The sequence below is a fragment of the Exophiala viscosa genome (assembly GCF_022695815.1).
Source record: "Exophiala viscosa unplaced genomic scaffold EDD37scaffold_4, whole genome shotgun sequence".
Classification (NCBI taxonomy): domain Eukaryota; kingdom Fungi; phylum Ascomycota; class Eurotiomycetes; order Chaetothyriales; family Herpotrichiellaceae; genus Exophiala; species Exophiala viscosa.
The window spans coordinates 485,719-500,847 of NW_026944356.1; the positions used below are offsets into that span (position 1 = coordinate 485,719).

The following is a 15,129-nucleotide window of genomic DNA, read 5'->3' on the forward strand; positions in this document are numbered from 1 at the left end:
GGCCGATTGTGCTTTTCTATCTGTCTCACATAAGCCGCTTCGCTGTGGGTTGGTTGTCTAGGGGTGAGAAATGTCCTCGATGTACCTGCTCGAAGGTGCCTTTGGTGTGAACCAGACCAACAAATGAGACCCCAGCGGGCATCGTTCACGATAACTCATCTCCGTGGCCGTTCTGCTTGGGGGTCACTTCTTCGGCAGGTCCTTCATCTTCTGCTTGATCACTGTGAACCTCGTCGCCTTCGTCATCATCTTCGCTCTCCACGTAGTCGAGTGCACCTTTCAAAGGTCTTGGCTCTTTCCATCCTAGCATCATGTCATTGACAACATATTCATCGAACGTCGGGAACACATTAAGCACCTCGTCGAAGAACATGATGCCACAATTCAGCACACGGATGGTGGCTTCTACCTTCATGCCGATGCGCAGGTAGGACTGCAAAATCGACTCGATGAAGAAAACGTACTCCGTCTCATCGGGCGTGGATGGCAAACTCACAGCCTGCTTTTCATCCTCGGTGAGGTCTTCGGGTGGTGCATCGGGATTGTTCCATGGTTTGGCGTAGACGCAGCCGACTGGTCGGAAGTGCTGGGAAGATGTTGTGTACAGCTGCTTGCATTCCTCGGTGGGCGGTACGATTCTGGTGATCTCGAAACCAACGTGTTCCCATACCGAGAGCACTTCCAACGCACCGTCACCGTGGACGGCGTGCAGATATGTCTGGTAGACGTCCTCGCTTGCTGCGCCTGCGACACCAAAGTGGATGACTTGACGCGCCTCTTCTGGCTTCATGCCTACAAAGGCTTGCGCCTCGCTCTCAGGTCTCCAAGATGCTTCGCCATCGTAGCCTTGGGCATAGCTCCCTCCGAATAAGGTTGAGCACGCGATGTTGAAATCACCTGGAAGGCGACGGGTCGCTTCCGCCACATCCCATAGTTCGATTTGCGCGTCTCGACATAGATTACGTGTGGCCAGCACGTCGGTCCGGTATTCTGGGCAGACGTCGTGCTGGAGGAGGTAGTCCATGAAACGTTCGAGGGTGGTCGTCACCAATGATACTTGCTCCCTCGTCTCGAAACCGTATATGTCTTGAGCTCTGCGGCTCAGGAAGCCCTTCATCACACCCTGGAAATCAACCTCGTAGAGACTTGTTTCTGTGCCAAGATCACGCTTGTCGTCGCGAATGCGCGCCTGTGTGAGAGTTTGGGCGATCTGCGTCTTGTCCATGCCTTCGGTATCCTGACCGCCTTGAAACTGATTTGGACCTGTCTCGATACTACCGTAGGCCAGGTATTTGAACAGGATTTCGCGGCGTTCGGAGACAAGCTTGCGAGTTCTCTCGAAGCGGGCAATGGCAGTGAGGACGCGGTCGACAAAGTGGAGAGCACTGGGTATGCGTGGTTAGTTGTGTGTGTGTGAGGATGTCGTGAGGCATGCTCACGGGTCATAAAGTTCCTGCTCTTCAGCGTGTTGAGCTGGTGTCATTGGCGCATCTGCGAAGAAGTCTTCAAATCCGGTGGGTTTGCCCTAAGATGATGCGTTAATGGCAACCTTCATGTTGAAGGATAGTTCCGGCTTTTCTTACAAGACCTCGCTGGCTCTTTGGCTTGGCCTTCTTTCTCTTTTTCTTCTTGCGCGCTTCAGGAGGAGGTAGGTCGACCTCTTCTCCATAGTCTTCGTCGTCGGGATGATCGGCTGGTTCGTCTCCTGGTACTGATCCTTCTCGAGCGTTGCCGTTGGCACTGGGGCTGGTAAACTGACCGTCTATGGGAGGGGTTTGCTTGTCCTCCTCGCCATGCTGGTGGTTAAGATCGACTGCAATCATAGACGCTGCAAGGTCTTTTCCGGCAGCTTGAGACTCGCTTCCAGGGTTTTCGTGCCCCGCCATTCTCGCGATGAGGTTTAGAGAAGATCACAAATTTGATGCAAAAAACAAGGTGGTTGAATCAAACCCTTGCTGAGATCATTCCTCGAGAAACTAGTGAAGAGCACAGAAGAATGTCTCAGGGAACTAATACCAGTAGACACCGTGTGAAGCTCTCGGCAGACATGTTCACCTTGACTCTTCAGAAGTGAAGTCAGCAGGTTGTGGTGAATACCTGGTGTATTGAGGTTCGTTCAGCTTGGTTGTGAGAGCAAACGCTTATGCCTGTGAGCGGGCTACCTGCATCCCAGCTCCAGTACCATTTCGGATCAGCTTCAGAAATCGATACCTGGTTCTCTGCCGCTTCTTGTTACAATCCACATACCACTAGACCAATCTGACAAGGCTGAAATCAAAAGTACGTTAAGTAAAATCGGTGGCATCAAAGCTAGGACCGATACCGACGGCTGTACCTGAATCAGCTGCCATTTAGGCATTAGGGATTAGGCGTTGGGCGTCAGCCATCACCGGCGCCATTCCCCCACGTTTCGTCGCGAAGTTCCCAGCTCCACCAACGACACCCTCATTAACTTAACTTCCCTTCGGATCCCAAGTTCCAGGATTTTAGGCCCGACGATCTTTCTGAAAACTTTACAACGGTCGATCCTGATTCCCTCCGCCAGGATGCGCCCTTGGCAGGGGAGCCCTTTCAACTCGGTGCCTAATCTGTGCTCGAAGCCTCTCTGACACCTCACACACACACGACCGACGACTTCCAGCACGATGACCTCGTCGCCAGCACCGCCGCCCAGCAAGAGAATCGTTGCCATACCCGCCCAGTCCGAACTGGTCGCGTTTGACCACAATGCCGCCGGCCAGTGAGTCGTTATTCCTGATAGACTGGAAGGCTATTTGAGTACTGACTGTGTGTCGCAGTGAAGGAATCAGTTCCAACGTCTCCGGCACCCTCATCTTCAAACCCTGCACTCAAGCAGAGATCGACTTCTACGAGTCCGCCAAAGACCACCCTCTCTTCCAAGCACAGATGCCCACCTACATTGGGGCTCTTTCACTACATGATGACCAAGAGACCGTGGCACCTCTTCTCACCTCTGCAATAGGCACCGCCGCCTTCAACGGAGCCACAATCCCTTCTCCCACCCTAGGCAAGCGTGCATCCTGGAAACCCTCTGGCGGGAAGAAACTGTCTACAGGCCTGGCGATAGTGTTGGAGAATGTCGCAGCCGGGTTCAAACATCCCAATATACTAGACGTGAAGCTTGGAGCAAGGCTGTGGGCCGATGATGCTCCCGCCGCGAAAAGGAGGAAACTCGAGGAAGTCGCCGGTCGGACGACGAGCGGGAGTCTAGGATTTCGGATCGCGGGCATGAAGATCCGACACCACCACGAAGACGAAGACGAACCTGCACATATACAAGAGGATCCAGCGCATGTCGACTTGAAAAACGGCTACAAGTCCTACACCAAGCTATACGGCCAGTCGTTCAATCATCACAACGTACTCGGCGCTTTCACCACATATCTCGGCGGCGTTCACCAGGATCCAGCAACGGGGAAGCGCATATTCCGGCGGAAAAGAGCGCGCATGATTGTAAACAGATTCACTCGCGAGTTGGAGAGCATACAGTACGTGCTGGAGAATGAGGAGAGCAGGATGTATAGCGCCAGTGTGCTGATGGTTTATGAGGCTGACGAAGAGGCTCTGGAGCGGGGTCTACAGGAGGAAGAAAATGAACAAGACACCAATCATGAGCTGGACGGTGAAGAAGAGGAAGAAGGAGAGGATGACGATGATGATGACGACGACGACGATGTGATACGACAAAAAGTGCACGAGGTACGGCTTATTGATTTCGCGCATGCCTCATGGACGCCTGGCGATGGACCCGACGAGAATTCGTTGATGGGTATTAGGAATATGGTGCGAGTCTTGCGAGAACTGGTCAGTTAATAGTTGCATGCACGGAAACAATGTAAAAGGAAAAGGATAAATCAATGTACAAGTATTGAAGGGGAAAGATCACGTCAAAATGCCCGTTCATTTTCAATCATCGTGGTCTATGGTTGCCTGTCAGATGCCCTCCTGCTCCATTCACAAGATTTATGATCTATCCATTCCCAGCACGGGCTCTGGCCAGCCTGCCCACACAATAGCACGGCTTGGAACACGTCCAGCGACGGGACTGAGCAAGCTGATACGGCCCCTTGTCTCGTCGGTGTCCGTCACGTACAAGAACCCCATGACGCTACTGTCTCGGATGACTCCCTGGTCGGCTTCGGGCTCGCAATTCATGACTGCAAGGATGGAACTGCGCATGGCCGCAACCGGAGCGGACAATCGTTCATATATCTGTGACGCAGGCAGAGCAACCTTGTTTCCAGAGTCTTCATGCCCGCCTGGTAGAAATGTGTCGTAGTCTTCGTCTGCACATTCGCCAGATGGATTAGGCGTGCTCCCTATGCGCCGCCAGACAGTCAATGTGGAAAAGTCGACTTGTTGTTGACGAGGCTGTAACGAGATACCGTTGCTCAGGCGTGGGTTGCCGTAGAAGTACGTCTTGATCTGAGCGGCACGAAAGGCCTGCATGAAGTTCGGGTCGCGATCGACGCAGCCGCCCGATCTGGCCAGTTTGACCACGGAGATGGTCTCGTTTGCACTGGGTGTTCGAGATGCCGTTGGTTGCCGGTCAAATCGCTTGACCATATCACTGTATAATCTTTCAGAGCCGATGCAGATGATGGCTGACACTGCGAATTCGGAGACAATCTCTTGGATAATGTCGTAGCCTACGTTGCCGGCTTTGGTGCTGATGAGGCTGCCTGGGGTGTCGATGATGACGCCACTTTCTCGGGCTTCTGCGTCCTGAGCCACTCGTCCTGCAACAGCTAGGGCGAGACGATTGGCCTGAGCCCTGTAAACCTTGCCATCCTTCCCTTCTGGAGTGTGGCTGCCGAAGAAGTAGACCAGTGGCAGTTTCACGGGGACCGCTCCGTTCGGACCACTCATAGGTGCTGTTCCCCATCCTTCTTCGACGTCCATCATGCTCTTGAAGACGGTGGCCGTAAGGGTGCCAGCGACACTCATTACTCCTTCTTGGACGTCCAGGTTTACGACGACAGGAGATCGCGCAGATCGAGAAGCATAGCCAGTCAGGACTTTTGCGAGTGTGCTTTTTCCTGCGTTTTCTGGTCCAAGGATTAGAACTCGTGGACCTTCTCGGCCGGACGCTTTGGTTTGGTCACGTAGACTCTCGAGGGCGAAATGCAGGTTTATGTACTCGCTCATGGGCGTCTCTTCAGCGGTGTACTCGCTCTGTAGTGAGTCGCCGCTGACTTCAAATGCACAGCCATGCCAGGTGTAGATGGCAGCCTTCGTGCCTGTGAACGTGTATGTGTTGCCGATAACCAGTTCGGTGCCGAAGAGCTCGGCGGTACCTGTCAATACCTAAACTTCTTGTGAGTACAAGTTCAGTACCTCGTGCCGCTAGAGATCTCTCACCTTGACCTGAACATACTTTCCCACGGCGACTTCAAAACGCCATTCGCAGTCTTTGGCCAGGTCATGTTGCGCTGTCTCAACTGCAGACAGCTCTTCAGGCTCTGCTAGCCCAAGTCCAGGCAGAGACATCTCCTCATCATGACCAACGCGCTGTACTGGAATGCCTTGAGAACAACATTTGGCTGCAAGGTGAAGTCATTTTGATGGGCGCAGTCAAGGAAGGTCGCCCGAGAGCAGGGTGGCTTGGCGTATTAGTCAGCATGTTGTTGTCCTGAAAGCTCGCCCGACGAGCAACAGCAGCGCTTTTCCTCTTTACAAGTCGTTAATTCCCGTCCTTTCCTCTTTCCTCTTTCCTCTCTCCTCGTTGTCCGTACAGACTTCTTCATTTCGGATACGGATATGCTCTTCTCTAAGGCATGGTCTGGCCATAGATCAATAAAAAACGTCCTATCCCATGCCTTGCATTGCAGACGGCAGCCCGCCCGAACAAAGCTTCATGTTGCGCTGGTACAAATGACTGTGTCCCTGCATGCCGCCCCGGTCAAGTCCCCTACCTGGTATCTAACGGTTGAATACCTGGTCGGACCCCCGTTGCAAGTCCTTAGTCAGGGAGATGCATTGTAGATTCCCGCCGCTGGGGAGCCGAAACCTCCTTGGCACGTTGTTTGTCATCACCATCTTGCATCTTACTCCCGCTTAAGGCCCCCAATAGACACGCAACTCGCATTCCAAGATGCTGACCTAAACAGTCAGCCATTGTTCCCATTCGTTGACTATGCAAGCCGTTCTGCGCCTGACACCTGGAGTCTCTCCGCGGCGGAATCTCATCCTTGCAATATCTATGGGGAAACCTACCTGTACACCATGCCACGCGTCGGTCTGGCAGCCCGGGTGCACAGAGGAGCCCGTCAAAGTCAGTCCAAAGCCACCATCGATACTGCGAGCACAGGGTGCATTGTACCGTAGACCGTATTTGGGGCATGGTCAGTGATGCTTGCTTCCAACCAGGTGCGTTTTAGACTTCAGGGTTTCGGGTCACAGACCATCAACTCCACGATGGTCATTACCACCGTCTGGTCCTGTCAACGATCTAGAGCAAGCCTGTGCTTTTGATAGGATCGAAACGTGCTCGGACGGCTCAGGATGTGCTCGCTGCTGTTTGTTGTGCCCGGAATGTTTTGCTCCCGTCCTCAACCTTGTTGCATTTCCTTATATATCTTCCCCAACTTACATATATACTCGAATTTGTAAGAGTGTATGCACTCAAGGTGAGGTTTGACAGCCCTTCCTCATCCGTTCAGTACCGGCCTTTCCAGTCAATGCCTACTTCAGACTGGTGAATGCATCTGCACGATATGGCACAACGCGATAACCAGCAGACGGCAGTGTCTGCACGGTTCGAAGACGACCATCGGTCGCTCTCCACCAGAAGTGGTATAGGCTCTGATGGTCCATTTTTTGAGCCCATCCGAACCAGAAAGACACGAGATGAAGCCGACTACCAGTTCGACAACGGTGATGTGGCCAAGCGTGGCGAATTGGCAAGATTGGCTACGCTGCTGTCTGGTGGTCAAGCCACTCGTACGCACAGCACTGCTGGCCTCTCGAAACAAGACACGGTCACAGGCATGACCCTCGAGTCCCCAGAGTTCGATCCGTCCCATCCCGCTTTCAACTTCTTTCTCTGGATGCGAAAATTCACGCAACTGCTTGAACAGCAAGGACACAGGCTGCAACGAAGCGGTTTCACCTTCAGAGACCTCAATGTCTCGGGCAAAGGCGCAGCCCTCGTGCTCCAGGACACTGTTGGCTCCATGTTCATGCAGCCCTTCCGTTTCCGAGAAGCGTTTGGTCACCCGCAAGAGAAGCAGATTTTGCGCAACTTCAATGGTCACGTCAACAGTGGAGAGCTTCTTATCGTGCTGGGTAGACCCGGTAGTGGGTGTTCCACCTTCTTGAAGACCATCTGCGGCGAACTTCAGGGCCTGCAGCTCTCCGAGAAGTCTGTTGTCTCCTACAATGGTATACCACAAGACGTGTTCCTAAAGGAGTTCCGCGGCGAGGCCGTCTACAACCAGGAGAACGAAAGACATTTCCCTCACTTGACCGTGGGTGAAACACTCGAGTTCGCTGCCGCCTGCCGGACTCCTTCCAACAGAATGTTTGACCTACCCCGAGCTAGCTGGGTCAAGCACATGTCGGCCGTCATGATGAACATCTTCGGTCTTTGTAAGTTGGGAAGCTGATGAAAGTTCCTGTCTAATCTGTGATGCATGCAGCCCATACTAAGAACACAAAGGTCGGCGATGACTTTGTTCGCGGGGTCAGTGGTGGCGAGCGCAAACGTGTAAGCATTGCAGAGATGGCATTGGCAGGTATGAGAACACAATCCTAACCTTGGAGACCATATTGATCAGTTCAAAGGGCCTCAAATCGCCGCATGGGACAACTCAACTCGAGGGCTTGACTCCCAAACTGCACTCGAATTCGTCCGGTCATTGAGGATTGCCGGAGATGTTGGTGGTCTTACCTCACTGATTGCCATCTATCAAGCCTCGCAAGCAATCTATGACCTTTGTGACAAAGTCATCGTGCTGTATGAAGGCCGACAGATCTATTTTGGTCCCACAGACGAAGCACGAGCTTACTTTGAGGACATGGGCTGGTATTGCCCGGCCAGGCAGACAACAGGAGACTTCTTGACGTCAGTCACCAATCCTCGAGAAAGAAAGGCCCAGGATGGTCTCGCAAACAAAGTACCTCGGACAGTTGAAGAGTTCGAAAAGTACTGGCTCGAAAGTCCGAACTACAAAGAATGTCAGGTTGAATCTGAACACGCTGTTGAGGTCAACGCCGATGGCAAAGAAGCACTATCGGGCCTGAGAGAGACCCACAAGCGCATGCAAGCCCAGCACACCCGGCCCCAATCACCTTACATGGTTAGTATATTCATGCAAATCCGCCTTTGTACAAGACGAGCCTACCAAAGGATCTGGAATGACAAGGCGTCAACACTGTAAGACTCCCACTCATTCAGCCACTTTTGCTCAGACTGACTCAATTTGTTCGCAGTGCCGTCATTTTCAGTGAAATCGCTCAGGCCCTCATCATTGGGTCTGTCTTCTATGGCACGCCGTTGTCGACAGGGTCATTCTTTGCCAAGGGATCAGTCTTGTTCTTCGCGGTGCTGCTCAGCGCTCTTCAGTCTATCGTCGAGATCAACACTTTATATGCCCAGCGGCCGATTGTCACCAAGCACAAGTCATATGCCTTCTACCATCCTTTTACCGACGCGGTAGCTGGAATTGTGGCCGACCTGCCCATCAAGTTCTGCATCGCAACGGTCTTCAACATCATCTTATATTTTCTGGCGGGCCTGAGGACGGAACCATCACAGTTCTTCATTTTCTTCCTATTCAATTTCATGTCCATGTTGACCATGTCTGCGATCTTCAGGACCACGGCCGCTATGACCAAGACAATCAGTGCGGCTTTAGCCATCGCAGGTATCATGGTGCTGTGGATTGTGATCTACACTGGATTTACTCTGCAACGCTCTTACATGCATCCATGGTTCAAATGGACCAGTTGGGTAAGTAGCTCGTCCCTGTTGAGGGAAGGCGCCTATTTTTAGGGCTTTCAATCACCACCGCGCTATTTTAAGACTCAGTATGCTAACATGGCAACTTGCGGCAGATCAACCCGGTTGCTTATGCCTTCGAAGCCCTCCTAGTCAACGAAGTACACGGACGACAATTCCCATGCGCAACGACTAGCTTGGTGCCTCCCTATGGAACTGGCAACCACTTCCAGTGCGCTGTTGCAGGTGCTGTAGCTGGCCACATCGAGGTTTCCGGCGATGCGTGGGTGCAGTCCTCGTATGGATATTCCTATAGCCACATTTGGCGAAACCTCGGCTTTCTCTTCGCGTTTATGATCTTCTTCTACACCATGTACTTCATTGCAAGCGAGTTGAACTCGGATTCGACATCGGCAGCGGAATTTTTGGTTTTCCGACGAGGTCATGTCCCGTCATACATGCAACATGGCGTTCGCAGAGATGAAGAAATGGTAGCTGGTTCCGACGAAAAGCCATCGACCTCGAACGACGTGGTTGTCGGTGAGAACCAGCAGGAACAGGTCAAGGCTCTCCCGGCACAGAGGGATGTCTTCACCTGGCGCGATGTCACCCTCGACATCAAAATCAAAGGCGAGCCTCGACGACTGCTTGACGGCATATCTGGTTGGGTCAAGCCTGGGACTCTTACAGCCTTGATGGGAACATCCGGTGCCGGCAAGACTACCCTGCTGGACGCATTGGCACAAAGGGTCAGCATTGGTGTTTTGACTGGCGATATGGTAAGTCTGTCCATGATAAATCAGGATTTTCATTGACCGATGTTTTTCCAGCTCGTGAACGGCAAACCACTCGATGCCTCGTTTCAACGTAAAACGGGCTACGTCCAGCAACAGGTGAGTGAACAAAGAAAGTGAGATGTGTGGAAACGGTATCACGCACTAACTTCCAATAAGGATCTGCATCTCGAAACCACAACTGTCCGCGAAGCATTGCGGTTTTCAGCGAACTTGAGACAGCCAAAATCCGTCTCAAAGCAGGAGAAGGACGCATTCGTCGAAGACGTAATCAAGATGCTCAACATGGAGGACTTCAGCGAAGCCGTCGTCGGCAATCCCGGTGAAGGTCTGAACGTGGAACAGCGCAAACTTCTTACCATTGGCGTCGAACTCGCTGCGAAGCCGGCCCTACTCATCTTCCTGGACGAGCCCACCTCGGGTCTGGACAGCCAGAGCTCCTGGTCAATCGTGGCATTCCTGCGTAAGCTCGCCGATTCCGGACAGGCGGTACTCTGCACTATTCATCAGCCATCGGCGATTCTATTTCAGGAGTTTGACCGGCTCTTATTCCTCATGAAGGGCGGCAAGACCATTTATTTTGGTGACATTGGGCCCAACTCAAGGACTATGCTCGATTACTTTGAAGGTAACGGTGCTCCACAATGCGAAGACGATGCGAATCCGGCGGAATACATGCTTGATATATGCGGCAATAAAGCTACCCGGGACTGGAGCGAGGTGTGGAAGGCGACACCAGAAGCCCGAGAAGTTCAAGCCGAGCTCGACCGGATCCATGAAGCGAAGAGGTCGGAGCCCCTCGTTGAACAAGGGGCCCCTACACAGTTTGCCATGCCGCTGACCTCACAGGTATACTATGTTACCGTCCGCGTGTTTCAGCAGTACTGGAGGACGCCGTCATATATCAGCGGCAAGTAAGTTATATTATCATCCGCTTTCCTTGACCTGAGAAATCCCAGTCCACGGCACATGCTGACAAAGTCAAAGGTTCTTGCTCGGTATCATGAGTGCCCTATTCATAGGCTTTTCCTTCTACAAACAAAACAGCACGATGGCCGGATTACAGAACACCATTTTCGGCATTTTCATGCTCGTCACGTACGTAAAACCTCCTCCCATCAAGTTCTCACCGGGCAGTATTGACCTTTTGATAGGATATTCTCGACATTCGTCCAGCAAATCATGCCACGCTTCGTCATCCAGCGATCTCTCTACGAAGTCAGGGAACGACCGTCCAAGGCGTACTCCTGGATTGCGTTTCTTGTAGCCAACATAGTCGTCGAGATGCCCTATCAGATCGTTCTAGCGGTACTCATGTGGATATCCTGGTACTTTGCGCTGTTCGGCAAGGACCAGAGCGGCGAGGCCAGAGGTCTCATCTTGTTGTTCGTCGTCCAGTTCATGCTGTTCACCAGCACGTTCGCGCATATGATCATTGCGGCGTTGCCGGATGCGGAGACGGCGGGCAATATCGCGACGCTCTTGTTCAGCATGATGCTCACTTTCGATGGCGTGCTACAGGCGCCGAGTGCATTGCCTGGTTTTTGGATCTTTATGTGTAAGTTTTACTCAGAATACTCCGCCGGGGTCTATCCAAAGGGGATGATAATTGACAAGACTGAAATCAGATCGTGCATCGCCAATGACTTATATGGTATGCTATGCAATACCCCACCCTCCATGGATCAAACAGACATTGACTGCGTGATAGGTCTCAGGCTGGGCCAGCACAGGCCTCCATGGTCGTCACGTCGAGTGCGCGCAAAATGAAAAGGCCATCTTCGATCCGCCGTCCGGCCAGACTTGCGCCCAATATCTCGCAGAGTACCTTCGTGCCGGCGCGCCAGGACAGCTGCTCAACCCGAGCGCCACTACGAGTTGCGAGTATTGCCCGCTCACATCGGCGGACCAGTTTCTCGCTTCCAGCGACATCTACTACAGCCAGCGCTGGCGGAACTTTGGGATCGGGTTCATTTACATCTTCTTCAACATCTTTGGGTGCATCATGCTTTATTACCTCTTCCGAGTGCGACGACTTAGTCTCGCCAGTCTCGCCAAAGGGCCGGCTCGTTTCGCGGACATTGTTTTCATACAAGGGTTCAGAAGGTTGTTTGCGAGACATGTCGAGCCGACGCCTTTGGGGAAAGAGGCAACGGTGCATAAAGCTTTTTAGGACGAGGTCCAAGATGAAGACGAGGTTTGGAAGGCTGCGCAGGGATTCCATACTGTGCTGTTTGTGGTGGAAGAGGAAAGTACATGCGTTTGTAACTCTCATCGTCGGTGTTCCAAGACTGGCTATATCTATCAGTTGCATTCAGCATCTATATCTACCTGTATCTTGTCCTGCCGCCCAACAGCCTATTCAAGCCCCGATGAACTTCACTCTCTCCTCTAAAGGCGCGTAGGTCCTTTCGAGCTTCCTCTTCAACCCGTCCGCTGGTTGTCCGAAGACCAGTTGCGCGTGTAATACCCACGTCCTAGGCAGATCCCAGGTCTCGAGAACTTCCTTTGAGAAGTCGGGCATAAACGTGTAGTGCTGGAGATTGGCTCCGAGACCCTCCAGCTCCAAGGCTGTCCATGCGATGAACTGGTGCATGCCGTTGGTGTGTTGCGCCCCTGTAAGTTTTAGCGCTGACCGCCAACTGGACGGGACGATACTCACAGTCCGGAAGAACATGTTGGAGGCCTGGATTTTTGCTCTTCAGTGCGTCCAGCGCGGCTTGGTCTTCGAACCATAGGACTGTGCCGTATGCGGCTTTGTAGCCCTGGACTTTAGGCGCCAGAGCTGCATAGGCGGGCTCGGGCATGGCCTTTTTGAGCTGGGCGTCACCAATGTCCCATAGTTTTTCGTGGTCTTGTTTCACGAGGACGACTGCACGGGTGGATTGCACGTTGAAGGCGGAGGGTGCGTGTTTGACTGTGTCGTTGATGATTTGGTGGATGCGATCGTCTGAGATTGTTGGAGACTTATTGGTGAGGGAGTAGCAGGAGACTCGGTTTTCGATGGCGGCGAAGAAGGTGTCTGCGGAAGCCATGATTGTGGATTTTAAGTGTTGGTATTTGCTTCGATGAGGGTCTGTTTGCTTTGCTTTGGGCTGATCTGGCTTACAAGTGATTCTTTTAAAGGTATTGGCTATGGCAGTGGGTTGAAGCTAGCTATAAGTATTCAAAGCTGCCATATACCTACAGTACCTAGAGACGGGAGGCCTGAGCATTGATATTGATATTCGGCGCCGACCTAGTTTCTTAGCACGCCATTCCAACGGCTCGGAAGCTATTCTCAACAGCCGTGTTTGGCCGACTAGCTGGCGTGTCGTATGGGTAAATCCGCCAGCCATGAGTGGCAAGTCCGTTTACCTACCGTGAGGGATCTGAGCAGGAGAGCATTGTCTGCGATGTCAAGCGGATGCTCTGGCCGGAGCTGAGGCCAAGATCCGGCTGATAACAGCATGATGAGCCGGTCCATGAGTGGGGAACAGAGATAGATGGTTGAATTGACTGAGGATAACGGATTACTTGTAAGCCAGCCGGCTTCCACGGCAACTATTCAGCCGGGCGCCGATGAGGTGCTAACTTACTGTAAAGATGACGCACTCTGGGGGACCCCTTAGGCTAGGGGCTCCCTAGGCCCTTGGAGAACGGTCCCAGGCCGTAAGTTTTTGGGCACTCACAATAACTTATTCTGTACTCTGGTAGCTTTCGAAATTCACCCTTTTCCAATGTTCTCGTCTGTACAATTGCAAGCAATTAACACCTCCTCGACAAACCTCATCTCAGTCTGCCGAGTCTCAATCTCAAGGCAAAACTTCTGCATGGCCCACACCCCTTGTTATCTCATCATATGTCATCTCTTCACCAGCCCCCCAGGGAAATTGACTCTTGAATTTATCAGCACCCAGAATCAGCCTCTCGATATTGAGACGAGTAGAAAAGGCTGTCTTGCTCGAGTGGGCTTCCGGCCGCACCCCATCTCTACTGCTAATGTCACTGCCCCGATTCAACGCTCCTGCTGGTTGACTGGTGCCGAAGAGAGTGGGAAACGGTGAGATGCAGGAGAAATGGGCTTCGCTGTTGTTGCACAAGTTTTGATAACCCCTATTTATCGTCATCATCATCAGCGCACCGAATCTGTGAATGAGGATATGTCTGTTGCATACCAATCGACAGGATTGTTATATGGTGTCATGCTCATGGCGTACAGGGCTTTTCGAGCACCCTCCAATGACACTGCCTGTGCGGCCGTGCAGACTGCACAGAATGTCAGCTGGTCCTCCAACAGCCATGGTAGCGAACTTACCTCCACCGGCGGACCGAAAGACGATCCGAGTATCGTTGACATCGTTGGACGGATGATCCCACGTTGACATGTCGGGAATCTCCTCCAAGTAGTGGCGGTGTCCTACCGGTTCCACCGTTGGGTCGTTGGCTATCACGAACCGCCGCTTGTCCGTGTGGTTGGTGAATGCGGCGCAGTGTCCCAGCCATAGCATGTCCCAGTCATCACCATAGGCAGATCTGGTCACCGCATTTTCTTCGACGTCCTGGAGATACCTGGCACCACGCGCGTACTGAACGAGTTGCGCTTTCAGCCCAACGTTCCAGTCCGCATCGTCCTCCAAGATCAAGGCTGTTGCAATGTTTTGGTTCACAATCCTGGTTAACAAGTCGTCAGATATATTTCAGAGCCCCGAAAACCCTGAGGAACACCTACATCTGCAAGACATTCATGTGCGCTCTCCAACATCCCAATTCGTTAACTCTACCTGTCATTGTCTGGTCTTGGGTCAGTGAGAGATCAGCCGCAGTCTCCCGGACGTGGTCCCCTCACATATGGTAGAGCTTTATCACCGATTTCAGAGCCTACAACACCGTCGACAAACGTCACGTCAAACTCTGTGAGGGAAGCTTGCACACTGATACTGTCTCTTTTATCTGGCCGGGTTGGAAGTGATAAGACGAAGACTTTTTGGAACTGTTTTGTGCGCGCGATCAGTAATGTCTCCCACAGATAGGCTGTGGATCTCACGTACTCCGAGAGTCCTGTTGGCGATGCTTGCCGACCATTCAGCAGATACCGGTTGGTCTATCATCGTCGTCTTTCGCAATGCTGACACGATATCTTCAAGCTCAGGAAGATACGCTTTCAGTTTCGCCAGCTGATTGGAGGCAAGGCCAGTCTCCGGAGCATAGGGGAAGTCATAGACATAGGATACTCCCTGGCTCGTCGCGTCGGTCAAGAGGGCTGGATTGAAGCCGATCAGGCTAAGGAGCACTAAACCCGCGACAAATACCCCATACACCCACTTGCGAGATGAGGCTGGAGAAAGTGACATGTTAAGCGATCTTTTGAGTGAGGAAACATGGTAAGACTTC

The 15,129-nt window shown here is 52.5% G+C and overlaps 6 protein-coding genes across 6 annotated transcripts; 2 read left to right on the forward strand and 4 right to left on the reverse strand.

The window, feature by feature from the left end:
• Positions 1 to 145: 145 nt before the first annotated feature.
• Positions 146 to 1,823, reverse strand: EDD37DRAFT_562859 (Argonaute siRNA chaperone complex subunit Arb1-domain-containing protein; the record flags this gene model as incomplete). The annotated part of the gene is made up of 3 exons (XM_062813939.1): positions 146 to 1,385; positions 1,440 to 1,525; positions 1,584 to 1,823. 3 exons carry the CDS (start codon positions 1,821 to 1,823, stop codon positions 146 to 148), a joined length of 1,566 nt encoding a protein of 521 aa, XP_062670664.1.
• Positions 1,824 to 2,412: 589 nt separating this feature from the next.
• On the forward strand, positions 2,413 to 3,978 carry EDD37DRAFT_627959 (inositol-polyphosphate multikinase). The gene is made up of 2 exons (XM_062816411.1): positions 2,413 to 2,740; positions 2,799 to 3,978. The coding sequence occupies exons 1-2, from the start codon at positions 2,646 to 2,648 to the stop codon at positions 3,832 to 3,834; spliced, it is 1,131 nt and encodes a 376-aa protein (XP_062670665.1). The 5' UTR covers positions 2,413 to 2,645; the 3' UTR covers positions 3,835 to 3,978.
• Positions 3,904 to 5,569, reverse strand: EDD37DRAFT_627961 (Pre-mRNA cleavage complex II protein Clp1-domain-containing protein). The gene is made up of 2 exons (XM_062816412.1): positions 5,383 to 5,569; positions 3,904 to 5,328 (listed from the first exon to the last, which is right to left on the reverse strand). The coding sequence occupies exons 1-2, from the start codon at positions 5,509 to 5,511 to the stop codon at positions 3,985 to 3,987; spliced, it is 1,473 nt and encodes a 490-aa protein (XP_062670666.1). The 5' UTR covers positions 5,512 to 5,569; the 3' UTR covers positions 3,904 to 3,984.
• A 968-nt stretch (positions 5,570 to 6,537) lies between these two features.
• Positions 6,538 to 11,929, forward strand: EDD37DRAFT_679968 (ABC multidrug transporter; the record flags this gene model as incomplete). Its single annotated transcript, XM_062819702.1, has 11 exons — positions 6,538 to 7,611; positions 7,662 to 7,757; positions 7,807 to 8,398; positions 8,455 to 8,974; positions 9,079 to 9,741; positions 9,793 to 9,855; positions 9,916 to 10,670; positions 10,744 to 10,854; positions 10,911 to 11,314; positions 11,385 to 11,410; positions 11,468 to 11,929. Exons 1-11 carry the CDS (start codon positions 6,723 to 6,725, stop codon positions 11,927 to 11,929), a joined length of 4,581 nt encoding a protein of 1,526 aa, XP_062670667.1. The 5' UTR covers positions 6,538 to 6,722.
• A 189-nt stretch (positions 11,930 to 12,118) lies between these two features.
• On the reverse strand, positions 12,119 to 12,791 carry EDD37DRAFT_657289 (Nitroreductase-like protein; the record flags this gene model as incomplete). Its single annotated transcript, XM_062818883.1, has 2 exons — positions 12,119 to 12,372; positions 12,419 to 12,791. The coding sequence occupies 2 exons, from the start codon at positions 12,789 to 12,791 to the stop codon at positions 12,119 to 12,121; spliced, it is 627 nt and encodes a 208-aa protein (XP_062670668.1).
• Positions 12,792 to 13,373: 582 nt separating this feature from the next.
• Positions 13,374 to 15,089, reverse strand: EDD37DRAFT_693586 (uncharacterized protein; the record flags this gene model as incomplete). Its single annotated transcript, XM_062820061.1, has 6 exons — positions 13,374 to 13,851; positions 13,914 to 14,004; positions 14,054 to 14,409; positions 14,468 to 14,529; positions 14,585 to 14,728; positions 14,787 to 15,089. 6 exons carry the CDS (start codon positions 15,087 to 15,089, stop codon positions 13,551 to 13,553), a joined length of 1,257 nt encoding a protein of 418 aa, XP_062670669.1. The 3' UTR covers positions 13,374 to 13,550.
• Positions 15,090 to 15,129: the final 40 nt, after the last annotated feature.